This window comes from Leptodactylus fuscus, chromosome 4 (assembly GCF_031893055.1).
Source record: "Leptodactylus fuscus isolate aLepFus1 chromosome 4, aLepFus1.hap2, whole genome shotgun sequence".
NCBI lineage: Eukaryota > Metazoa > Chordata > Amphibia > Anura > Leptodactylidae > Leptodactylus > Leptodactylus fuscus.
The window spans coordinates 101,236,954-101,263,228 of NC_134268.1; the positions used below are offsets into that span (position 1 = coordinate 101,236,954).

The 26,275-nt window shown below is 41.3% G+C and overlaps 1 protein-coding gene and 1 non-coding gene across 2 annotated transcripts in view; one reads left to right on the plus strand and one right to left on the minus strand.

Annotated features, from left to right (window-relative positions):
- Positions 1–26,275, minus strand: part of LOC142200512 (cytidine monophosphate-N-acetylneuraminic acid hydroxylase-like) — a 138,431-nt gene that overhangs the window by 13,497 nt on the left and 98,659 nt on the right. The window contains exons 7-9 of the mRNA XM_075270937.1: positions 22,536–22,617; positions 10,784–10,921; positions 5,535–5,670 (exon numbers count right to left, since the gene is read on the minus strand). Of these exons, the coding sequence (XP_075127038.1) occupies positions 5,535–5,670; positions 10,784–10,921; positions 22,536–22,617 (356 nt within the window). The remainder of the gene's footprint in view (positions 1–5,534; positions 5,671–10,783; positions 10,922–22,535; positions 22,618–26,275) is intronic.
- LOC142201686 (U6 spliceosomal RNA) lies at positions 4,562–4,664 on the plus strand. Its single transcript, XR_012715595.1, has one exon. It is a non-coding gene; the product is annotated as a U6 spliceosomal RNA (small nuclear RNA).

Consider the following 26,275-nt stretch of genomic DNA (forward strand, 5'->3'; position numbering starts at 1 on the left):
AAAATGGTTTCACCGCAGACAGGCACAAAACGTTCACGGGTGGTCACTTTGCAAACTGACTGCCAGGTTTCCGTCCCCTCTCCAGTTTCTTCGGGCAGAAGATGGAAACTCAGCATGATTGCCTAAAGCGGGCATGGACGCAGGTGTGAACCCGCCCTAACTGATGATGTTAGTGTGTCCGGCTTTTTTAACTGATCCATTAAATGGACACACTAGCATCAGTTAGCGTCAGTCAGCATCCGTTAGTGTCTGTTTTTTTATACTGTCCATTTTTTTGTTTTGTTTCTACTTTCTGAGCATGTGCAGAAAAAAACAGGCACAAAATAACGGACAGTAATTGATGGCTATCAGTTACTGCCTGTTATAAGTCTGTTGCCCATAGACTTCAATGTTAAAAAAAAACAACAAACATTTGTCGTGCATCAAGAATCAGTTTTTTTAAATGGACACAAAAGTCCTGCATGTAGGATTTTTTGTCCGCTGCAAAAAAACGGACTTCTGACGGATTGGGTGTAAACGGACACAGACACAAATGGACACAAGATAAAACCCCATTGAAATGAATGGAAATTTTAATGGATTTCTGATGGGTTGAGCTAGTGTTCGTTGCTAAAATCTTGTAACAGACAATAGCTACAGACACTGCTGACGGTCACCAACGGTAGTGTGAACGCCACTTTACAATGGTTTTGAAAGCTGTGTTGTGAGTGACAACACAGCAGCTCCTGTGCATCTCCTTATGGTATAAACAATAAGTTCAGGTTTAACTGCTTTCTGTGCTAGTATTGTTAGATGATGTATAAGACACTAAACAGTCTTGAAATAGATTTAGAACTAACTGCATTATACTTGCTCTGTTTCTATATTATTTCTAGTTATGAGTGTTGGTTTCGGTATGGAAATATGAATCATTTTAAAATGATTAATGTATTATACCAGCTGTCCTTATTCAGAATGGGGATTGACTTGCTGATTTTAGATATTTGCTTTTATTACTACAACTTGTTTTCGCTGTCACTTGTATAATTTCAGTTTACCATGATAACATCATAAGCTTTTTGTGTTTTCACCTGGCATAACAGAGTATAGTACCCAACTACATTGTTTAGAATTTTTCAGCATGTACAAGAGAAGGTGTCTAATGCTGGAATCATTAACCTGCCACGGCAAAATATTCTATGTAATAATATTTGTACTATATGTAATAGTATAGAAGTTGCCTGCATATCCATATGGCTTTGTGAGCAAATAATGCTTGGCTCTATGGTATGATGGCAATTTTGGATCAATACTGTCTGTAGCTCATGATAATAATAGCACTTCCGGATGAATATCAGTGTTTCTAGTTTTTCTCCACACAGACAGTCATTATATACTCACCTTGTAACCTGTACTCATCTATACTAACTATACTCAAATTCTATTATATGTTTATAAACTGCATTAATATTTAACCACTGGCCAATGATAATGTTGATAGCCGTAGTAAATGAATGCACTGTATTTTTAAGTGTTTCTCTACATTTTAGATAATTATCAGAATAAATATAGGTATTTTTATAGGTCGAGTTTGTGTTTTTTCTCCCTTGGTGTGTTTGCTAGATTGTTTCCTAAATTCCCTGACACTAGCTCCAAAGACTAGGAGAAAGCACATGATCTAGTATTGTATAAAATAGCTGGCAGCTTCTCCACAGTTTTATTAATCTAAAAAGGTCCCGGGGCAATAAAAGCGGAGTGCTGCAGTTTGTTCATGGTGGAAAGGTCCTGAAAAAAATGCTGTGTTTTACAGTCCCTGCAAAGTGGATGGGATTCTAGAAAATACCATACATACATTGCAAGAAAATACGCCCTGCGGATACACTGTGTTTTCCAAAACCATTGCGGTTCTGGAAATCACAGAATGTCAATTATAACTATGGCAAACCTGGTGGACTTTCATTGAAAAGCACTGAAGGAAAAACCGTGATTCGTTTCCCTGTAGTGCCTTTTTGCTGCGGCCTGCTACGTAGGGCCTTATCTTAAGGTGGCTAGATATCACAATATGCTGATGTGGCCCTCCTTTTGCTTATTTTTCTTTTAGATCTTGAAATGTAGAAGCTCAAATAAAAAAGAAATTAAAGGGTATTCCCATTAACATAAGCATATCCTTATTTATAGATAATTTAAAGTTAAACATTTTTGAAAATATAAGTAGTTAAAAATTTAAAATTTTTCTCTACTATCTTAGTGGTGACAGTCTGGTGTCTTGATTGGTTGCCAATGGATATGACCACAAATACAGAAACTTTCTATGGTCTGGATCTTGTCAGGAACCCAGCCATGATGTCCTTATTGTAGCTGAGTTATCAGGCAGGGACACTACATGAGTAAATATCCCGGCCACAATAAGAACATCATAACTGATTTTCTGACCTTAGAAAGGTCATTCATAGTCATATCCACTGGCAACCGATCTATATAACAGGTATCCAAAACCAAGCCAGGAAGGTCAAACAGCATTGAGTATTGACTATTCCAATTCTATGGAAAGATTAGTTATGCTTCTATGCCAGTTCTCTGGACTAAAAAATTATACAAAACAGGAGTTTGCGACCTTTTAATTTTTTTGTGCAAATAGCAATTTTACTATGACTACTAGAGGATCCAACTCATTATAAATTAAGCGCATCCGCTGACTGTTCAGGGGATATCTAGACCAGTGTAGTATATGCTGGTTTTGATAAATCTCCCCCAATATTGTTAGCTTGGAATAGACTCATTGAATTGTAACTACACTTACAGACAACTTGATTTTCTGTCCGTATTTGGATAATTTCTATGATATCCTGCATGTTTTCACTCTTTCCCTTGCTTCTGTATGGAGAACTCTTCCTGTCTCACTGAATATTACTGTATATGGGAGTACAGGACCATGTAGCAGAGAAAATGGGGGGGGGGGGGAGGTCAATTCAAACAGTTATATCTTGGACATTATAAAATGTACAAACTTGCTTTTTGTGTCATATAAGAGGAGATTCCTTTATTTCATGTGTCACTAAGGCTGCAGTGCTATCTAAATTATTTCCAGAGATGTCAATAGTTGAAAACACTGTTAGGATTGGGATTTTTATATTATATACAGTATATTATACAGCTGCATATAAATATCCTAATCCTAACTGTGTTTTGAGCCAGTGATATCTCTGGAAGTAATTTAGATAGCTGTGTAACCATAGATTCACCTCTTTCATATGGCACAAAAAGCAATTTGTATGTCTGAGATATTACGAAGTGTTTGACGTGACCCTCCTCCCCCTCATTTTCTCTACTACACAACTCTGCAACCCATACACAGTAAGGATCCATTCACACAGAGGAAAATGGTGAGGGATTTGGTGTGGAATTTCAGCGCTGAAAAAAAAAGCCACCCATTGAAGTCAATGGGAGGCTTTTTTTCAGCACTGAAATTCTACAACAAATTCCTGCTAGAATTTTCTGCTAGTGGAAAAAAAGCTAGCAGAACCCATTGAAATCAATGGGAGGCTTTTTTTTCAGCGTCCAAGATAATGGCCAAGATAGGGTCCATTCACATTCACAAAATGGTGAGGAATTTAGTGTGGAATTTCAGCACAGAAAAAAAGAGTCCCATTGGAAAAATAAAAAAAGCTAGCAGAACCCATTGAAATTAATGGGAGGCTTTTTTTTTTCAGCGTGGAAAACCACCACACCAAATTCCTCACCATTTTCCTCCATGTGAATGGACCCTAACATTCGGTGCAAGGCAGTAACAGCTCTCAATACAGAAGAAAGGGAAAGAGTGCAAAAATGCAGGATTTCACAGAAAGTATCCAAAAATTGTTAAAGTATATTACAAAATGTATTAATGACACAAATACTGCCAGAAATCAATAGTTGTCCAAAATTTTCATTACGCTGTAATGTACATTTCTTATGGTCACCTTTAAGGTCCATCTCTGCTTCAGGAATGCAAGTAGATATTTTGGAGTGGGCCCAGAAGCTAAACAGTCTTATGTGTACAGAGGAACTCTTGACCGAGCACCATAACCTGTCTTCTGAACGATTACACATGGTTCTCCTGGCTTTTGTACTTTTGTGGACTCCTTTCACTCTGCCTTTCCCCAGTAACATGACCTGATATGGCTGATAACTCCCCTCCTCAACTCCCCCATTTTTATCCCCAACTTCCCTCCGGCTCTTCCCCCCTGAACCATGTTTTTGTTGTTTACTACATATTTGCTCATCTTTTTTTTTTTTTTTTTTTTTTGCAGCCTTGGCACTGGAACTCTTTATACTACTCATATACACTTGCTCAATTTATGCGGAATATTTTGCTGTATAATGTCATTCTGAGGGGAGCAACAACATGTGCCTATTCATTGGTAACTTTTTTTTTTTTCTTCTTTTGTTGATTGTGATTAGATCACTTTTGCTCCTTTGATTGTTCTTGTAATGCTTCCTTTTTTATTAACTAAACCTTCATTCAATATAAAATATAACCTATTAACATTTTATTTTATGCAATTTATAAATTTTAATATTCTATTAAACATACTTATCTGGTGCTTGCTTCAGCAAAACATATACTAAAATTGGAACGATAGAGAAGATTAGCATGACCCCTGTGCAAGGATGACACGCAAATTCGTGAAGCGTTCCATATTTTGTTATACAATACCCAGATTGCTGGAGGGGTGGGATAGAGTTAAATGAGCTGTGCCTAGTGAACCCTGGAGGGAATCCCATTTTAGACTGCTGCACAGGGCAATTTATACTTTCATCATACCTACACATTCAAGTATGCCTAACTGTCTACTGCATTGCCCTAAGTGTGCCCTGTCTAGGGCGGATTTGTGACACTGCCTCTGGGGGTGCTCGCACCGATGCTGTTTGTGGAAAGAGATAACCTGATGGATACTGGAAACATGGAGAATGACTCTTACAAATGACAAATTGGCTGCTCCCAAGGGTACCAAGCAGGGTAGAGGTTAACAGTCAGATGCGACACTTCCTACATAAGGACAGGATGGATAATGAACGATCCAAAGATATACAAATTAAAATACTTTTTTAAGAAAAGCTAAATTTACATATACACACTTCAAGTCTGTAGAGAGAAAATTCCTTATGTTACCCTTCAGATGTATATCATGGTACGTGCTTGAAACTAAAGGTCATGCTGAGAAATATCCGCATCAATTGATCACTTCTTGTGGAATGTGTCCTAGTAACATTCTAACATTCTTGTCATGTCATGCAGCCATCATGGATGGGTGGAATCAGTTTGGGGTGGTGTCTGTTTTATTGTATTGCCCTTATTTTGTTTTTCTTGTGCATTTCTTTTCTTTCGTAATCTACCACTACATAACCCCAAAAAAGAGAAGGTTCGCAATGACTTTATACATTAAACCAGTGTGTTACAATGCGTACTTTGCTCTGTAACATCATTCTGCTATTTCTAAGCATGCATGTACAGCTATGTTTTTATTTTGCCGAACAAATAAAATATTTTACATAAAACCCCCCAAAATACATACTTATCTGATGGATGAGCCTCGACAAAATAACCAGCAAAGGGACAGTAGATACGAGGGTTCAAATCCTTTACAAGCTGAGCTTTGTAGTTCAGTAGTTTCTTTCGCTCTGTTTTAATGAACTGTGATTTCCATTCCTCTGTAGATAAGAAGCACAGACCAACTATTTAGCAACATATTGTTTCAGTGTCGGCTGTCCAATACTTCAGCTCTTGCAGACTTTGTTAGAATATTGTTCTTACTTCTGCAAACTTTAACTTCTGTGACCTTTGCTCTGCTTTGTTCTATGTGTCTAATATATTTCCTTGTGAAAACTCGTCTTCTTGGCTTCTACCTTCAGAATTCCTAACAAAGACTCTTAAAGCAACCACCAATACATAGGCAGAGGAGCATAAAGGTACAATTGCAGTGTAATGGTGGGGCAGAAAGCTGCGGATTTTTTTTACATCATCATTTATTATGTTTATTTTTGGCTAAGGCCCCACATAATGAACCACAGCTAAAAAATGCAGTGAAAAGGCATCAAGTTTATTTCCACAGCATTTTTCATTGCGTTTTTGATTAATTTTTCTCTATTTTTAAAACTATAGGGAAAACGCAAACATTTCCATAGGTAAGATTGATATCCTGCGTTTTTGATAAATGTAGGTTTTTCACAATGTTTTTTTCTGCAACGTGTGAATGGGATTAGCCAGAATCTCATTCACTTTGCTGGCACGTAGGGCCTAAATTTTTATGACATGGTTATTCTGAGCATCATATGTCCAAGAAAATGAAGATGTGTCAACTGGTTGGGGTAGTTGTGCAGTGGGCAAACTAAATCTGAAGGCTGAGACGCAAAACTGCTGAGATGAGCACAACAGGACTTCAGTTAGATAAACTGATGCCTGACGTTCAATAGGAGTGACCTGCACCTACTATATTAGGCATTTAAGGACTCTATAAGATGTCCTCTTTAAGAGAAGGCTCCCAGGCCTGTCATAGTATTATTACTATTGCAGCTGGTCTATGACCAGCCTCAATAGTAATGTATAGAATCTCCCATAGACTGCAATTCACTTGTATTGCTGTCTATGGGACTTACAATCAAATGATTGCAGGTTCAAGCCCCCTACGCGGGGGCAAATAAAATAGTGAAGGAAAAAAATTATATTATATATATATATATATATATATAAATAATAAAAAAAATTAAAGTTCCTAATTACCCCCTTTCCCTTGAATAGGGAAAGCAGAATATTACTGTGTAACACATACACATTAGATTCACATACAAATTTTTCCTGTATGGTGAACGTCTTAGCAGAAGAGAAAATCAAAAGTGCCAAACCACCATTTTTTTTCACTGTCTCACCTCTGATTTGAATAAAAAGTGATCTAAGCAATAGACATTCCCAGAAAATGGTATAACTAAAAAATACATCTGACCCCGCGAAAAAATGCCCTATGCATCCCTAAACAGTTATGGCTTTTGGAAGATGGGAAGCTAAAACTGAATAACATGAATAATAGCAGATCCAGAACTGAACTTTGGGGTACAGCACTTACTAATGGAAACCAATCTGAACAGAAATCATTGAGAACAACTCACTGGATATCGTTCATTATCCATTTTTCAACCAATTGCAAACTCTAGTTTCTAAACCAATAGACGACGTTTTACCCATGAAGTGTCTATGAATGACAATGTCAGATATCTATGCAAATTCTGAAAACATATCCATATCAATCACAGTTCTTTACATAGTCTTGGGTGCAATCTGTCTTGGTCAGATTTAACTTACTTACCTTGGACAATATGTACACATATCCAATTTAGAATATTAGTTGAAGGTGCTGTCAGTGATGTTAATACATAAGTTTCTCTTTCTTCTGTATATGTCCAAAGCTAGGCCATGCATTTATTAGCTCTGCCTTCTCTTGAGTTCCTAGTGATCAACTCTCCATTCCCATTATTCACAAATTCCCATTCTACAGACCAAAATGTCCCAGATAATGGTCAAAATGTGATGGTAAGGCAGCAGTATCAGATGTTAGTATATACCAAAACTGGTCCAAGCAATGAGGACCAGTAAACTGGTGACAGGGTCATAGACTTATAGATGTTCATAAGGAATGAAGACTAGCTAACTAACACAGTCAGTGTCCCTCACCGTGAGACCCTGGGTCTAGTAACTGGAATCTCCAAAGACACAAAGGTTCATACCCACTCTCATAGTTCTGGTATTGGCACACAACTGCTGTAACAAGTGATGTATTACAGTATATAAGGAAATGTATGCATTAGGCATTTAAGCATTACTTATGAGGGTGTAAATACATTTTTTGTTTCAGAAATCTTGTCAGGCTGCTATAACAGGCTGAACAGAAATATAATCTGCAAGTAACTTAAAAATAGTTCCATAGAAGAGCTGAAACACTGCTGTATTCCACATGCTTAGTGAATAAACGCAAAACCTCTCTCGTGGTCTTTCATACCCTTTTAACCAAATGCCCTGATTGCTGACTGAGGTGCCATTTTCTCAGTGCCGCCATTTGGGAAAGGATCACCAGTGGCCAGAACGAGATATGGAGCCAGCAATCCATTGCCATGACAGCCAGGAGCTTGCAGGCTCCAAGTCTTGCTGGGCATTAACTTCTATTACAAGCTGCTCTATGCGATGCATTAGAATGCTAAAGCCATATATTAGAATAAAAAAATTGAGTCACCCTCCTTTCCCCAGAACACATTTAAAAGTAAAAAAAATAAATAAAAATACAGTGAAACACATACATATTAGGTATCCCTGTGTTTGAAAATGCCCGGTCTAGAAACTTATACAAATATTACTCAGTTTAGATTATGACAGAAAAGTGCCGAGTATTTTTAGTGCATGGTGTTGCAATTTAGGTCACACAATCTTTCCCGCAAAGTCTTGCCCCATTTCAGTTTTTTGAGTTCATAACCTAATATCGGTAGCATAATGCTTGACCATGACCGGGCTTGGAGGGTTATTGGGCCCAAGGCCAGCTGGAGATGGCTGAGGCCCTGGACCACTATGATAGCAGCTGGGGAAAGTCTGATTCCCTGAACGTTATACATATTGTTAATGGAAAGGAGCCTGGCCTCATTACAATAAATGGCAGCCCAGGGGAGGTGACTAAATAAGAGATCATTTTACTCACCTCTTGTGGGCTGCTGACATTTTCCGATATCCTCTTTAGGGCTCTTCCGGCCTGTGACTGAGGTCACGCTTATGATGTCATCATGCCCCACGTGACCATTGAGGTTCAATCAAAAGACCCCAGCTTGAAGAAGATGCTGAAGGGGTCCAGATGCAGCAAGGATGTCCAAGAAAGGTAAGGCAAGGTATAGGGGTATAAATATCAGGGTAGCTGTGGTAGCGGCTGCCTTCGGGGCCCGGGACATTAGGGGGCTCGGCAACAGCCGCTACTGTTGCGTTTTTTTTTTTTTTTAATAGTGTAGTGCTCTAACTACTATACCTATTAATTAGACACCTCAGAACCCTGTCTTTGTATAGTTACGTATAAGAGGAGTTATGGTTCACATTTGCACTAGAGCTAGGTATGTTAAGAGCAATTATTGTTCACATTTGCACCAGAACTTTATGATTCTGAAATATATATATATATATATATTATATATTTGTACTACATTAGGATATTTATGACACACCTGCATTTAATGTTTTAAATGAATGAACTAATTCATGCGTATGCATTATGTAGGTGTGTGTAAATAATTTTGCTTCAAAAAGCATGAGCAGAGACATGACCTGATACTTGCATGTCAAAACTTCACGTGAGATCTGAATCATTGTTATATTTGGCAAACTGGGTGAATAAATTCTCAACAATTAGGGAGCGTTCACACTACTGCTGCTACAGCTAGTGTCCGCTGCTAATGTCCGTTCAAAATCTTGCACAGACACTAGCTGTGTCCGTGACATTTTGTATTGAATTAAATGGAGATCGGGTGCGTTCTTTTACAGTCCGTGGGTGCCCTTAAGTGTCCGTTCCCAAAGATGTCCGACTTTTCAAGCGGACAGCAAAAATCTACATGTCGCACAAGATTTTGCACGGACATTAGCAGCGGACACTAGCTGTTGGACACCGATGGTAGTGTGAACGCCCCCTTACTGTCTGTTATATATCCGTTGCCCATAGACGGACAGAAAAGTCCTGCATGTAGGATTTTTTTGTCTGCTTGAAAAAACGGACATGGTTGTAAACGGACACTAAAGGACACAAATGGACACTAAAGGACACAAGATAAAACCCCATAGAAATTAATGGAAATTGCAAACCAGCTAGTGTCCGTTGCTAAAATCTTGTATGGATATAGCCACGGACACTGCTGAGCGGACACCAACGGTATTGTGAACGCCCCCTTATTGGAAATTGCAAGATTGCATAAGTGCTTTGTATGCAAATTGTTAGTATCTAGAGATGTTCTTACATTTATCCACATTGAACTTCATTTGACAAGTTAATGCACAATATACTCAGTCAGTACAAACATTGCTACTAATTCTTTTTTTTTTTTTTTTTTTTTTTTTATAATGTAGATTGTGAGCTCACAATGTACTTTTTTTTTTTTCCCTATCAGTATGTCTTTTTTTGGAATATGGGATGGAAATCCATGCAAACACGGGGAGAACATACAGACTCCTTGCAGATGCTTTTTTTTGCCCTTGGTGGGATTTGAACACCAGGACTCCAGTGCTGCAAGGCTGCAGTGCTAACCACTGAGCCACCGTGTTGCCCCTACTAATTCTTTTTTTATATCATTGAAAGGGTTTTCCAGGACTTTTCAATTGATGACCATTCGTTAGTGACTCCCACGGACTAGATATTTGAAGCAAGCACTCCCCAAGCACCGTTTCCCCTGCATAGGCGATGTGATGTCATGTTCATCGGTGACATGGCCTTATCGCAGCTCAATCCCATTCCAGTGAATGAGCTGCATTGCTATAACCAAGCACAGCTGCAGTATAAGTTCTATCCATCACTATACAATCTACCAACGTCATGTTATACAGCAAGAAGAGCAGATTGATATATTGTTTCGTGGGTAAGATTTGATATAACCAACGGACAGACTTATTCAATGGGAGTCAACCAGGTTACTTATTCCACAAACCTATATAGAAATATAGGCAGCTTCTCCTGCTGTATGACATGATGTTGGCAGATTGGACTGCATGTTACTGTTTATAATACTTATGTATTTAAGTTTGTTAGAATTTTACCTGTAAACTTCCCACCGCTGAATGTCATTGGAAATCCTGATGCACCTCCAGCGAAGTCACTCATCATGACAGTAACATCCGTGGGCAGTTTTCCTCCATTTGGCCTCGTACAGTCTACTGTATTAAGTATTTTATGACCTGCAAATTAAAGTTATTACTGTTAGGGAATTGCTAGATGACAATTCCCCAGTAGCTGCTGGAGAACCCTGGCGGAAGGGGCACAAGAGACAGTGATCCCTAAGCTGAAGCCCCCCACTGTCCCTTCTTCTTGTCAGGCCCTATCCTATGTAATAGGCGACAACTAGGAGACGATCCCTTCCTATATATGTGACACACAAAACTCAGACAAGACAAACAAGAACAAAGGGAGGTCAGCTAGCCAAGGGTCAGGAAACAGTCGAGCAATGCAGTGCCAAATCGAAATCCAAAAGAATAGTCAGTAGGAAAAGCCAGAGGTCAGGATTAAGAATAAAAGTAACAAAACAGCAAGAGAAAACGCCAACAAGCACGAGGCAATAACAGGCACCAGTGTGAATGTGAGCAAAGACTAAATAGGGGAGGAAGAACCCGCTCTGGACCTGACAGGAAGGCAGGCTGTCAATCAAAGGGCAAGACCAAATTAACTACTTCATGGACTGAGGCAGACAAGGGCAGAAGACGGGTGTGGTGCAAATTCAATTACAGAACTAGAGCCGTGTTCACACAGTGCAACCAAAAAATCTAAGCAAGGAACTAAACTGCACATGCCTCCTGCACCACTGCATGTGAGCAGAGGGTGGCGCAGTGACCTGAACAGGTAGAGATGTTACAATTACATAACTAAAAAGGTAGCTTACAAGATTCTTTTATTATATACTGTATATTCATTAAATGGAGATTTCCCATAAACATAACTATATTTAAATTTGTAGAAGGTTAAAACTAAAGTAAATTAAAGTAAAAAAACCCAGAAATTAGCAGTTTTAAAGCTTTTCTCAAATCATCTTAGAGTGACAAACAGGGGTCGAATGAAAAGATGGCCCTGGTTCTGCCAATCTGGTTGTTAAACATACAGCTGGATCACAGAACCAGAGAGAAGAGCCCCAACTCTGACTATGCAAAATAAATATGTAAAATAATACATCTGCAGAGGTTCAATGGCCAGGGTCCCTCAGCTGCTGGGGGCCTACTGAGAGACTGCAAGAGTGCTTCTTTTAAAATAGATGAAAATTCTCATAGTCTGTAAAAAAAAGTCTGGGGACCGAGCACTGCTACATTTTTCCGTATTACTAGTACATTTACTGTTATTACTTCTTGTACTGTAACTCCCTGGACTGCCTACCCCTTCCTTGCTCCAGTGCTGAGAGAGTTATTTATGTCGAGGCTCAGAGAGGGGGACAGGGAGTCCGAGGTGCAATACTGGCTTCCCAGATCCCCACCGAGAACCATTAAACTGTGTGGTGGTAAGAAAAGCTGAAAAGATGGCTCTTAAACTGTGTAGGGGAATGGATCCAATATTCTGTGTAGGGAGAATTGAGATGCCATTATATTGCCAAGGGGCAGAACGGGGCAATTATACTGCAAGAGCAACAGCAAGAGCAGTAGCTCCACTGTGGATGAGATTTCTACAAGTCTCATCTACATGCTGCAAGCCACAGTATGTCAGTTATTGCTGCAGGTCGTGGCCACAGTATTCAAGCACTGAAAGCTGCCGAAGACCTACAGCAACTCCTGCAGAGATTGCCAAAGCAAAACCACTGGCATTTTTGCTGCAATAGCTTTTACAAGGACATACTGCCATCACATAAGTTGTGCTGCAGCGGAGCCCACTGAGCAAAAACACAGAGCAATGAAAAGAACCTATTAAAACACATAGTATTAGACCCTATACATATGAGACTCCATAAACAGTACCCCATGTGTATTGTCTATGCAAAGGCTTCGTCATGGATAATAACAGTAAATTGTACCATGCTATGACTTTATATATGAGAGGGTAATGGCAACTCTGTATACTAATTGCTATGAGTCTCTACTTACAGGGCATGAACTGTGAGATCTCATGAGATCTTGAGGGGAAATCACCTTCAATGATAATGTATACTATGAAAGAAATTTACCAGCTACTTACTAGTGCTCTTTGTACATAGAAGCTATTGGATCTCCTCTATATAAGGTTTACAACTAACACTTAAAATATCTATTAAATAAGATTTGCAGCAAGCAATAAAATCCATATCTATTCCAATACGTTGATGATGAGGCAGCATAAAACTGCATTGCCATTTACAATATTAACAAAGGATAATGAAGAAAATGATCCCATAATAAAAAAAAAAAATTAAAAAAACCTCCCACAAACACACAACATGGATATTCTCAGTAATAAAAAGATCTTTGGTGAAGATCCAAAGTCAGTTTGAAAAAGTAAATAATCTATATGGCTGCTTGAGATCCAAAGGTCATTGAAGTCCAGTATCAATATTTGTGGAAAAAACATATACTCCGCAAAGTTGTTTGAAGATTAAGCAGTAAGTGAGAAACATTTCCCCATATGGAATGCTATCTTCTGAGTGGGTTCAATGTGCCGTCATTGTACGGATGTAAGAAATTAAAGTGGATGTTGATGTCTACAAATCTTCTTCTATTACAGTGGGGCTTGTAGATGATATAATTATATAAATAGATAAAGGCATCAAATCTCATGGGTCCAGGACTTCAATTTACAAACAGCATGGTCTTGATGTACCCCATAATTTACCTCAGTAAGTGGTGTCCACTATACAATAATTGACTGTTATCATATTCTGGATGTAATCTCATACAACCATTTTCTCTTTAGTGGATGCACAAATTCACTGTCAAGGTCTCAAGGTTTTTTTTTTTTTTCATTCAAATAAAAATATATTTTTTTCTCAAAATAGATTTACGGGAAACCGCATGTAATACTAAGTGTCAGGAGGTCTTTTCCTGTTGCAATTTTCTTGTTCCATTTATTTACAATATAACCCGACCTCTAATGCAGAGTGTTCAAATCTATCCCAAAAAAATCACAGACCTACCTACATGAGATTATGGTGTAATATGCATAGTCTGACGGAATACACTAGATGATCTATCTTTCTGAGAGGCCTAAGGGTGAGCGTTCCTCCCCGCTCACACTGTACAGCTCGATAGACGCTGCTGTGAAGAAGGACGTACCTGACAGACTGTCAGGAATGCCCTTCTGACTGTAAAGAACTACGGTACCGGGACCGATAGCTCTTTACCCGGGGCACAGATCGGGAAAGCCGACAGTGCGCTTAATTCAGCGCACTGTTGCCTTTCCAGCAGTATATAGAACTGCCTGTGCCCAAATCAGTGAAAGGTCCTCTTTAAGTTTAAACACAAACTCAATATTATTGACCTCCACATTTACCTGACCTCTAAAATCGGATCCAGCAATCGATTAAGAATCCAATGAGTTAAAACTTAACTTTTAATGATGCATGAAAAAACCATCCATTTTTATTTGCACTTTTGATTCACTATATCTTTCTATAAAAATTTACTTATTCATCATCTACTATTATACACATTGTTTTTTGTTATTGTGTTAATGAAAATATATATTTTTCATTATTTTCTTAAGATTCTCCTTTTAATCCATCGGATTTGATGCCTTTATCTATTCATCCAATTATACCATCTACAAGCCCAACTGTAATAGAAGAAAGATTTGTAGACATCAACATCCACTTCAACTCCTTACATACATACAATGATGGCACATTGAATCCACTCAGAAGATAGCATTCCAAATGTGGAAATGTTTCTCACTTACTGCTTAGAGGGCGTTCACACTAGCGTCGGTGTCTGATAGCTAGTGTCCAATACTAATGTCCGTGGAAGATTTTAGCACTGGACACTAGCTGTGTCCGTTACAATTTGCATTATTTTAAATGGGACATCATGTAGTGTCCTTTACTGTCCGTGGGTGTCCTTAAGTGTCCGTTTACAAAGATGTCCGATTTTTCAAGCGGACAGATAAATCCTACATGTAGTAGGACACTACATGACGTCCCATTTAAAATAATGCAAATTGTAACAGACGCAGCTAGTGTCCGTTGCTAAACTCTTGTGTGGACATTAGTATTGGACACTAGAAAACTAAACTGATCTTCCTCTATCCCGTCCTTTTTTCTTCACTTTTTTTTCTATTACTATAAGGAGTATTAGTATAAGAACTTACCATGGGCTGGAATTTGATGCATAAACTCTTATAAAGAAATCCTTTTTGAGCCTTTTTGTCTGAAGCATGCCTCCACACAGACAAGGAAGACTGGTTTACACAAAGGAGACACTATTACATCTTAGAAGCATGCTTCAGGACAAGCTACAGGGCAAGCATGCTCTTATCCCCCACGAACTAATAAGGAAACTTAGAAAACGCGGAAAACGAGCCGGCATACTGAGACGCGAAGGAAAAAAACGCAAAAAGCATGTGATCCCGTCCATCATTATGGGGAATGTGAGATCAATTGTGAATAAGATGGATGAACTGACAGCACTGACCAGACATCAACAGGAGTTTCGTGAGTGCAGTATGATGCTGTTTACAGAGACTTGGCTTACTGAAATCACTCCGGACATATTTGCCTCCGTGGAGGGCTTCAAACTTCTTCGGGCGGACAGAACACTGGAGAGCGGTAAGCGAATAGGCGGAGGGATTGCAATATTTGTCAATGAGAGATGGTGTAATCCAGGACATATTGTGGTTAAGAAACAATTGTGTGGAAAGGATATTGAACTGCTAGCCGTGAGCATGAGACCTTTTTACCTGCCAAGGGAACTATCACATGTTATCGTACTAGCTGCATATGTCCCCCCACTCTGCTAAAGCTGACGCTGCCTGTGAAGTCCTCCATGCTGTTGTGAGTGAGCCGCAATCATCTCACCCCCATGCCCTGCTCCTAGTGTCTGGAGGCTTCAACCATGTCTCAGCATCCACTCTACCAGGCTTCACACAGTATGTAACCTGCCATACAAGAGACAACAAAACACTGGACTTGCTCTTTGCTAATGTGAGGGATGCATATAACTCATCTGCCCTACCACCCCTAGGCAGATCAGATCACAACCTGGTACATCTGCGACCCACATACATTCCACTGGTGCGCAGAGAACCGGCGGTTACCCGTACAGTGAAGATTTGGTCAGAGGGAAGTGTCGAGTCTCTAAGGGACTGCTTTGATATAACTTTATGGGAAGTGTTTCAAGACTCATTTCCAGAGGACATTGAGGGACTCACACATTGCATAACGGACTACATTAATTTCTGCGTGGACAGCACGGTACCAACTAGAAAGGTGAGGTGTTTCTCCAATAACAAACCATGGATCAACTCTGAGATTAAAACTCTCCTCAAGGAAAAAAAGAGAATTTTTAGGTCTGGGGACAAAAATGGCCTGGGGGCGGTTCAGAAACAGCTAAGACAATTGATCAGAGAAGGGAAAGCCAACTACAGGCGGAAGATGGAGCTACAGATGGGGGAGGGTAGAATCTCTGAGGTGTGGGACAGCCTTAAGGCAATTTCAGGACACAAGGAAAAGACAGGGCACCGAACAGTAGGGGACAGGAAGTGGCTTAACGAGCTTAATCTATTCTTCAATAGATTCGACTCCAAGCAAATGCTCCCTCCACCAGCATGTCAGCCAACCCCCCTCTCCTCACACACCAAGACCCAACCCCCACCGAACTGCGGTCAACTGCAATCTGACTATCTGATCCTGCAGGAGTCTCAGGTGTGTAAGGAAATGAAGAATATTAGAGCAAACAAAGCGGGGGGACCTGATGGTATAAGCGCAAGAGTTCTTAAAATGTGCAGTGACCAGCTGGGTGGCATTATTACGCACATGTACAATATGAGCCTGAAGCTGGGAGTAATACCTCAACTGTGGAAAACATCTTGCGTGGTACCAGTCCCAAAGAAACACAACCTGATGGGCTACAATGACTACCGACCAGTAGCACTGACATCACACCTGATGAAGGTCCTAGAGAGACTGGTCCTGACACACCTACGCCCCCTAGTGAGCTCCGCTCTGGACCCCCTCCAGTTTGCCTACCAGCCAGGCATTGGGGTAGATGATGCCATCATCCACCTTCTTCATAGAGCTCTCTCTCACCTGGAGAAACCCGGGAACACTGTGAGAATAATGTTCTTTGATTTCTCTAGTGCTTTCAACACCATTCAGCCAGGGCTACTGAGGGAGAAGCTGAACCTTGGTGGTGTGGACCATCACCTGTCCAACTGGATCCTAGACTACCTGACAAACCGCCCTCAGTATGTGAGAGCCCAGGACCGTGTGTCCGACACTGTGATCTGTAGTACGGGGGCACCACAAGGTACAGTTCTTGCCCCATTCCTCTTCACACTGTACACTGCTGACTTCAGGCACAACTCATCCAGCTGTTACTTACAGAAGTACTCCGATGACTCTGCTATAGTCGGCCTTATCACTGATGGCGACGATAGGGAATACAGAGACTTAAACCGGGATTTTGTTGAATGGTGCCAGCAGAACCAGCTCAGGATTAATGCTGGGAAGACCAAGGAGATGGTGGTGGACTTTAGTAAACGGAGAGGTGCTCCGACCCCGGTGGAGATCCAAGGAACATGTATTGAGATAGTCAGGACCTATAAGTATCTGGGTGTGCTCCTCAACAATAAACTAGACTGAGCTGATCACCTGGAGGCGCTGCACAAAAAGGGCGACAGCAGACTCTACCTGCTCAGGAGGCTGAGGGCCTTCGGAGTCCGGGGGACACTTCTTAGGGCCTTTTTCAACTCTGTGGTTGCCTCAGCCATCTTTTTCGGTGTGGCCTGCTGGGGAAGCAGTATATCAACCAGGGACAGAAATAGACTTGACAGGCTGATCAGGAGGGCCAGCTCTGTCCTGGGGAGCCCCTTGGACCCAGTACAGGTGGTGGGTGACAGAAGGATACTGTCTGTGGTGACCTCCATGCAGGAGAACAAATCCCACCACATGTATGGGACCCTGATGGGACTTGGCAGCACTGTAAGCGACCGTCTGCTTCACCCCAAGTGTGAGAAGGAGCGCTATCGCAGGTCCTTCCTTCCAACCGCGACCAGGCTGTATAATCTACATCAGACCAAACGAAGATCACTCCGCACAGAGAACTAAATGATTATGACGATGACCATGAGGTCTTCCTCTTTCTCTTCTGTTTTTCCTTAGCTGCCATGGACTCCTAGTATATCTTCTCTTCTCAGCTTATCTGTGTCTACGTCTGTAATATATTACTCTATTATCCTGTATCTGTATTACTATGCTGCTGTAACACGCTGAAATTTCCCCAATGTGGGACTATTAAAGGATTATCTTATCTCTTATCTTATCTTAGCTGTCAGACACCAACGCTAGTGTGAACCCAGCCTTAATCTTCAACAACTTTGAGGAGTATATGTTTTTCAACAAATATTGATCCTGGACTTCAATGACCTTTGGACCTCAAGCAGCCATGTGGAGTATTTACTTTCCCAAATTGACTTTGGATCGTCACCAAAGATGTTTTTATTATTGAGGATATCCATGTTGTGCATCTGTGGTTTTTTTTTCTTTTTACTCTGTGATCATTTTCTTTGTTATCTTTTGCTAATATTGTAAATGGCAATGCGGTTTTATGCTGCCTCATCATCAGTTTATTGGAGTAGTTATTGATATCATTGTTTGCTGCAAATCTTATTTAATAGAGATCTTAAGCATTGCTAATAGAGATAGTGTTAGTTGTAAAGTATAACAAGAAATATTTAATGAGAGTTTCCCTATAAATTAATATTTTTAGAAAAAAAAGGGGATAAAGTGAGTATCCAAAAAATATAGGGTAGCAAATTAAAACTCAAAAGCTTTTATTAATACCCGCTAAAACATTTACTATAAAATTGCTCCCCCACAAGTGAACCACCATCACCTATCACAATGTAGGATAGCTAGACTACAGATAGTCGCATAGGTCTGATTGGGGGTATAGTAGTCAACACAGGTATTCCAGCTACTAGGATGTCAAGGGGAAAAATATAAATAAACAAGGATCCTCCCCCTCCTTTCCTCAGATCCCTTCAACACCCCATATCAGATCCAATGTGTAAGTTGCTTTTGGGAGATACACAGGATGCTCTTATATACTATTGTTATCTCACTCCTGTGTCAGTATAAATAGCAACTAAACTAGCTGTTTACAATGTTTCTAACTATTTAAAACAGCAATGTAAATATAGCAGAGTGCTTCCTCATATTCCACTTGCTACACTCAGTTTGCCTTTAGCTGCCTGGACTCTCACACTAACACTAATAGCTCCAGGCACTGATAACTGCCTAAATTCACAGCACTATCAGCCTTGAGTTCCTGGCCCTCAGCTCTTGGCAATGCTAACTGCTTAACTTTTCAGCAATGTTAGCATTAGGCTGTTACCAGTGAAGCTAACTGCTTAACTTTTCAGCAATGTTAGCTTCACTGGTAACAGCCTGACATGTTTCCTTACTGCTCACTGCAAGTAATTCATCAGAGGCTTCTCTAAGATAGCTTGCCACTTCCTAAAATAAGTGATTGTTTCAAAACAAGGAGAGGCTAGTCACTGCCCCGCTCCCCCCTTGGCATTTTTTTGCAGCCATGAGTGATAGTGGAGACATCAGATCTTTTAAAGGAGAGGCTCCGCCCTCTCACTGGGGCTCTGGCCAATCAACATCCTGCCTCCAGAACCTATTTCTCCTTCAGATCAGGCCGTGCATGCACACTAAGTTTAACCCTTGCATGCCGCCAAGGAGATCGGCTCATTTTATAAGCCAAACCTCCACCATGTAAAACTATATATATCCAGGACATATATACAGGGCTAGTAAGCAGCCACTGAACGGTAGGTATACTGATGTTCCAATGCAGACAGAATACACTAGTGAGGGCAAAACTATTCACTTACGCCTTGATAACCAAGCACCCCCTATCATTTAGAGGTTTTCATAAATAAACACTGACCGCAGGGGTACAGCAAAAGAGAATTTAACTCGCTCATAAGTACATATGGAGATGTTACTTCCATGTTCCAAGTCTGACTACATAAGGGGCTAGATAGTATATAATCTCTTCCATATTCCAAGTACTACTATCTAGGGGGCTAGATGGTATATAATATATTCTATATTACATGATACCCCCCCATCCGCACTAAGGCAATATTACAGGACCCATGTAAGCTTTTCAGACAGATAACTGGTGACCAATAGATAAATTGTGTATTACCGCTTAAGAGACTGTCTATGATGGTAAATATTGGGTTAGCCTCCATGCCATTTACAGTGATAAACATATCCATCCCATTAAAGGAAACATGCATAACCTATGTAGTCATTAAGACCATCTGGCTTAACTGTCTTTAATAAAAAGGTCCAGCGTGCCTCCCTTTGGAGCACTTTTCGGTCAAAATCCCCGCCTCTCTTTGACGGCAAAACCTTTTCAATGCCTTGGAAACGCAGCACGTCCGGATCGCCATTATGCGCCTGCCAGACGTGCCTAGAGATTGGTGTATCCTCCCCTCTAAGTACATCATTGACATGGTCAAGGATCCTCCTGCGGAGTTCCCTTATGGTTTTCCCCACATATTGGACTCCGCAGTGGCAAGTCATGAGGTATACAACCCCCTTTGTCCGACAATTAATAAATGAGTTTGTTTTAAACTCTCTGTTATTCACCCCACTACAAACAGCACTGCCAGTTTGAATAAAGGGACATGGCTTACACCCTCCACATTTATAGGTGCCTTTTAAATTGTGGGAAAAAGTTTGCAGCCACGATTTTTCTTTTGTCACTTCAAAGTGACTATGCACTAAACGGTCTTTGATGTTAGGACCTCTGCGGTAAGTGATCTGTGGATATTCTCCAATCATAGATGCAATGTCGGGATCTGTCTTCAGAATATTCCAAGACTGATTTAAAATCTGTCGTATCTCCCTATGAGCCTGGTCAAATGTTCCTATTATCCTGAGTGTTTTATCCTCCTTCTTAACTTTTGATTGTAGTAAAGATGTTCTATCACAAGCTGCAGCGTGTTGATAAGCTTGCCCTCCCGAAAATCCATGGTTATCAAGGCGTAAGTGAATAGTTTTGCCCTCACTAGTGTATTCTGTCTGCATTGGAACATCAGTATACCTACCGTTCAGTGGCTGCTTACTAGCCCTGTATATATGTCCTGGATATATATAGTTTTACATGGTGGAGGTTTGGCTTATAAAATGAGCCGATCTCCTTGGCGGCATGCAAGGGTTAAACTTAGTGTGCATGCACGGCCTGATCTGAAGGAGAAATAGGTTCTGGAGGCAGGATGTTGATTGGCCAGAGCCCCAGTGAGAGGGCGGAGCCTCTCCTTTAAAAGATCTGATGTCTCCACTATCACTCATGGCTGCAAAAAAATGCCAAGGGGGGAGCGGGGCAGTGACTAGCCTCTCCTTGTTTTGAAACAATCACTTATTTTAGGAAGTGGCAAGCTATCTTAGAGAAGCCTCTGATGAATTACTTGCAGTGAGCAGTAAGGAAACATGTCAGGCTGTTACCAGTGAAGCTAACATTGCTGAAAAGTTAAGCAGTTAGCTTCACTGGTAACAGCCTAATGCTAACATTGCTGAAAAGTTAAGCAGTTAGCATTGCCAAGAGCTGAGGGCCAGGAACTCAAGGCTGATAGTGCTGTGAATTTAGGCAGTTATCAGTGCCTGGAGCTATTAGTGTTAGTGTGAGAGTCCAGGCAGCTAAAGGCAAACTGAGTGTAGCAAGTGGAATATGAGGAAGCACTCTGCTATATTTACATTGCTGTTTTAAATAGTTAGAAACATTGTAAACAGCTAGTTTAGTTGCTATTTATACTGACACAGGAGTGAGATAACAATAGTATATAAGAGCATCCTGTGTATCTCCCAAAAGCAACTTACACATTGGATCTGATATGGGGTGTTGAAGGGATCTGAGGAAAGGAGGGGGAGGATCCTTGTTTATTTATATTTTTCCCCTTGACATCCTAGTAGCTGGAATACCTGTGTTGGCTACTATACCCCCAATCAGACCTATGTGACTATCTGTAGTCTAGCTATCCCACATTGTGATAGGTGATGGTGGTTCACTTGTAGGGGAGCAATTTTATAGTAAATGTTTTAGCGGGTATTAATAAAAGCTTTTGAGTTTTAATTTGCTACCCTATATTTTTTAGTGTTAGTTGTAAACCTTATATAGAGGAGGTCCAATATCTTCTATGTACAAAGAGAGCCAGTAGGTAGCTGGTAAATTGCTTTAATACCATCTATTATCATTGAGGGTGATTTTCCATCTAGATCTTGCAGTTCATGCTCAGCTAGCAGAGACTCATAGCAATTGGCATACAGTGTTGCCATTTCTCCTCTCATATATAAAGTCCTAGTATGGTACAATTTACTGTTATTTCCTGAGGAAGCCCTTGCATGGATGATACACGTGGGCTATTGTTTATGGAGTCTCATATGGTTAGGGTCTAATACTATTTATGTTTTGGAGTATGGGAGATGTTGTTCTAGGCAGGATTTGAACCCAGTGCTGCAAGGCTAACCACTGAGCCATTGTGCTGCCTTTGGATTGCATTTTGTTGTGAAAGGTTTTCTTTGTAAAAGTGGTAAAACATATGTACAAATTAGCAACATCGAATCGCTCCTTCACCATTTTATGTATGAATAAGTCTAGGTTTTCCATTATTTACCTTTGTATTCCACTATGATGCACGTGTCCATTTCAGGGTGAATTCCATCCATCAGAATCATAAATCTGAGATCTTCATTGACCTAAAGCAAATAGAATTAAGAGTTGATATGAAGATGTCATTGCTTTTCTATTTAACAATTTATCTAAACCTTTTTTAATCACTCGCCATCTCAATTAGATTATTGAATTATGAAAGAAGTTTTCCAGGCAAGGGCAAAAATAGCTAAAGGTAGGGAATAGAGATGAGCGAACACTAAAATGTTCGAGGTTCGAAATTCGATTCGAACAGCCGCTCACTGTTCGAGTGTTCGAACGGGTTTCGAACCCCATTATAGTCTATGGGGAACAGATACTCGTTAAGGGGGAAACCCAAATCCGTGTCTGGAGGGTCACCAAGTCCACTAAGACAACCCAGGAAATGATGCCAACACCTCTGGAATGACACTGGGACAGCAGGGGAATCGAATTTTGGCGCACTTTACCACGTGGTGTTCGATTCGATTCGAACATGGCGAACACCCTGATATCCGATCGAACATGTGTTCGATAGAACACTGTTCGCTCATCTCTAGTAGGGAACTATAGTGATTCTGACCCTCCAGCAATATACATATACATATATATATATATATATATATATATATATATATTGTAAGGGGTTCAGCTCACCCGGTTGGGAACGGCAATGACACCATGCAGACAGGTAGTACGATAAAACAAGTCCAGTGTTTTATTTGGGTTTTCGGCATAAAACACGGTGCCAGCAAAGTAACCAAAACAACAAAGAAAACCTAAGCCTTTTCCGGCTCTACCTAAACAGCAGGTTACCTCTCTGACCTAGAGCAGGTTGAGTCACCATATAAGCAGGTCCAAATCCACACAATACCTGTTTGTCTCCAGAGTGTTTTGCTCACACTCTCCATGTGAGTATCAGGGCCATAACTGAGCTTCCTTCCCCAGTAAATAGCCCTAAGGAAGCCTCACCTGTGAATGCCCCGGACTCAGGGCAAAACCCGTGATGGAGTAAGGGTGTGGACTGGAAGGCTCCCACTACCAACCTGCCCTCCAGTCCAGAAAAGCCAGCCCATAATATGGAACAAGAGTTCCAGCAGACTATGCTCTGCTAGAACATGATTACCCTGGCTTTCCTTTATCTCACCTGGCTGAGGAAACCAGGCGAGATATACACTCCCTCCACCACCTTACCGTACACTTTACCACATATCCCCCCCCCTCTTCTCCAGACCAGAGGTCTGGGCATTTTTACTGAAGAGACAGCAGACCCTGGACAATGCATCCGCATTTCCTTGCAATTTCCCTGGTCTATGTTCAAGTTTGAAACAGAAGTTTTGTAAGGAGAGAAACCATCTGGTCACTCTCGCATTTCTCTCCTTATTTTGCTTCATCCAGGCCAGTGGAGCGTGATCTGTTACCAACACAAACTTTCTACCCAGCAGATAATATTTCAGGGACTCTAGGGCCCACTTGATGGCCAGACACACTCTCTCCACTATGGCATAATTTTTCTCTGCTGGGGTCAGTTTCCTACTCAGGTACATCACTGGGTGTTCTTCCCCATTTACCACCTGTGACAGGACGGCTCCCAACCCTGTATCAGATGCATCAGTCTGAACCAGAAACTGTTTTCTGAAATCTGGAGAGATTAGCACTGGCTGTTCACACAGAGCAGACTTTAGACTCTGAAAAGCCTTCTCTGCCTCTGGGGTCCATTTTACCATGACTGACTTACCGCCCTTTGTTAAGTCCGTCAATGGTGATGCAATGGAAGCAAAATTGGGCACAAACCGGCGGTAGTATCCGGCAATGCCCAGGAAGGCCCTGACCTGTTTTTTCGTTAGTGGTCTAGGCCAATTCTGTATCGCCTCATTCTTATTTATCTGGGGCTTCACCAATCCCTTACCAATAATGTAGCCCAGATATTTTGCTTCCTCCAGACCCACTGCACACTTCTCAGGGTTTATGGTCAGGCCTGCATCACTGATGGCATCTAGGACGGCCTGTACCTTACAGAGGTGACTTTTCCAATCAGGCGAAAAAATGACCACATCGTCCAGGTAGGCAGCGGCATAATCACGATGTGGTCTCAAGATCAGATCTATCAGCCTCTGAAATGTCGCAGGGGCCCCATGTAACCCAAATGGCATCACTACATATTGGAACAGGCCTTCCAGAGTGGAGAATGCAGTCTTTTCTTTTGCCTCATCAGATAACGGTATCTGCCAGTAACCCTTTGTAAGGTCAAGTGTTGTGATGTACCTGGCACTCCCCAGCCTCTCAATCAGTTCATCCACTCGGGGCATGGGGTATGCATCAAATTTTGAAACCTCATTTAATTTCCTGAAGTCATTACAGAACCTCCATGTCCCATTGGGCTTTGGGATTAGTACAATGGGGCTTGACCATTCGCTGTTTGACTCCTCAGTGACTCCCAGTTCAAGCATGCGCTTGACCTCAGAGGATACCGCCACTCTGCGGGCTTCTGGTATCCTGTACGGCTTCAGGCTCACTTTAGTATTAGGCTCAGTTTTAATATGATGTTTTATCAGGTGCGTTCGGCCGGGTAGGTCAGAAAACTTGCCCCTGTTGCGCTGTAGGAACTCCTTTACCTCCTGTTTCTGGTGTCCTGACAGGGCCTCTCCTATTCTTACTGGGGGAATTGGCTGTAACCCTTCTTTAACCACAGTTGGGGCGGCTACCAAAGCCTCTCTATCCTTCCACGGCTTGATGAGGTTTATGTGGTAAATCTGGAAGGGTTTTCTCCTGCCTGGCTGATGCACCTTGTAATTCACCTCACTCACCTTTTCTACAATCTCATAGGGACCCTGCCACTTTGCCAGAAACTTACTCTCAATGGTGGGAACTAGAACTAGGACCCGGTCCCCTGGATTAAAGGTCCTCATCCGGGCAGACCTGTTGTAAATTCGGCTCTGGGCCTCCTGAGCTTTTTGCATATGCTCCCTGACAATGGGCATCACTGTCTCTATTCGGTCCTGCATCTGGGCCACGTGTTCAATGACACTTTTATATGGGGTGGCCTCAGCCTCCCAGGTCTCTTTGGCAATATCTAGCAAACCCCTTGGATGCCGGCCATAAACTAACTCAAAGGGGGAAAACCCTGTAGATGCTTGGGGAACCTCCCTGATGGAGAACATAAGATACGGTAACAGACAGTCCCAGTCCCGGCCATCCCTTTCCACTACCTTTTTCAACATGTGTTTGAGGGTTTTATTGAACCTCTCCACTAATCCATCAGTTTGGGGGTGGTACACTGATGTACGGATATGCGCGATTTTAAACAATTTGCATAGTTCTTTCATAACGTTCGACATAAAGGGGGTACCCTGGTCCGTAAGTATTTCTTTGGGAATACCTGTGCGAGAGAACATGTAAAACAATTCTCGAGCTATATTTTTGGAGGCCATGTTTCTTAAGGGAACTGCCTCCGGGTACCTGGTGGCATAGTCTAACACAACCAGAATGTATTGATGTCCCCTAGCGGATTTGACTAGAGCCCCCACCAGGTCCATTGCAATTCTTTCAAATGGTACCTCAATGATGGGAAGTGGCACCAAAGGGCTACGGTAGTGGGGTGTTGGGGCACTTAATTGGCACGTGGGGCATGACTCACAGTACCTCCTCACTTCTTCATATACCCCAGGCCAAAAAAACCGTTGGAGGACTCTCTCTTGTGTTTTACTAGTCCCTAAATGACCACCC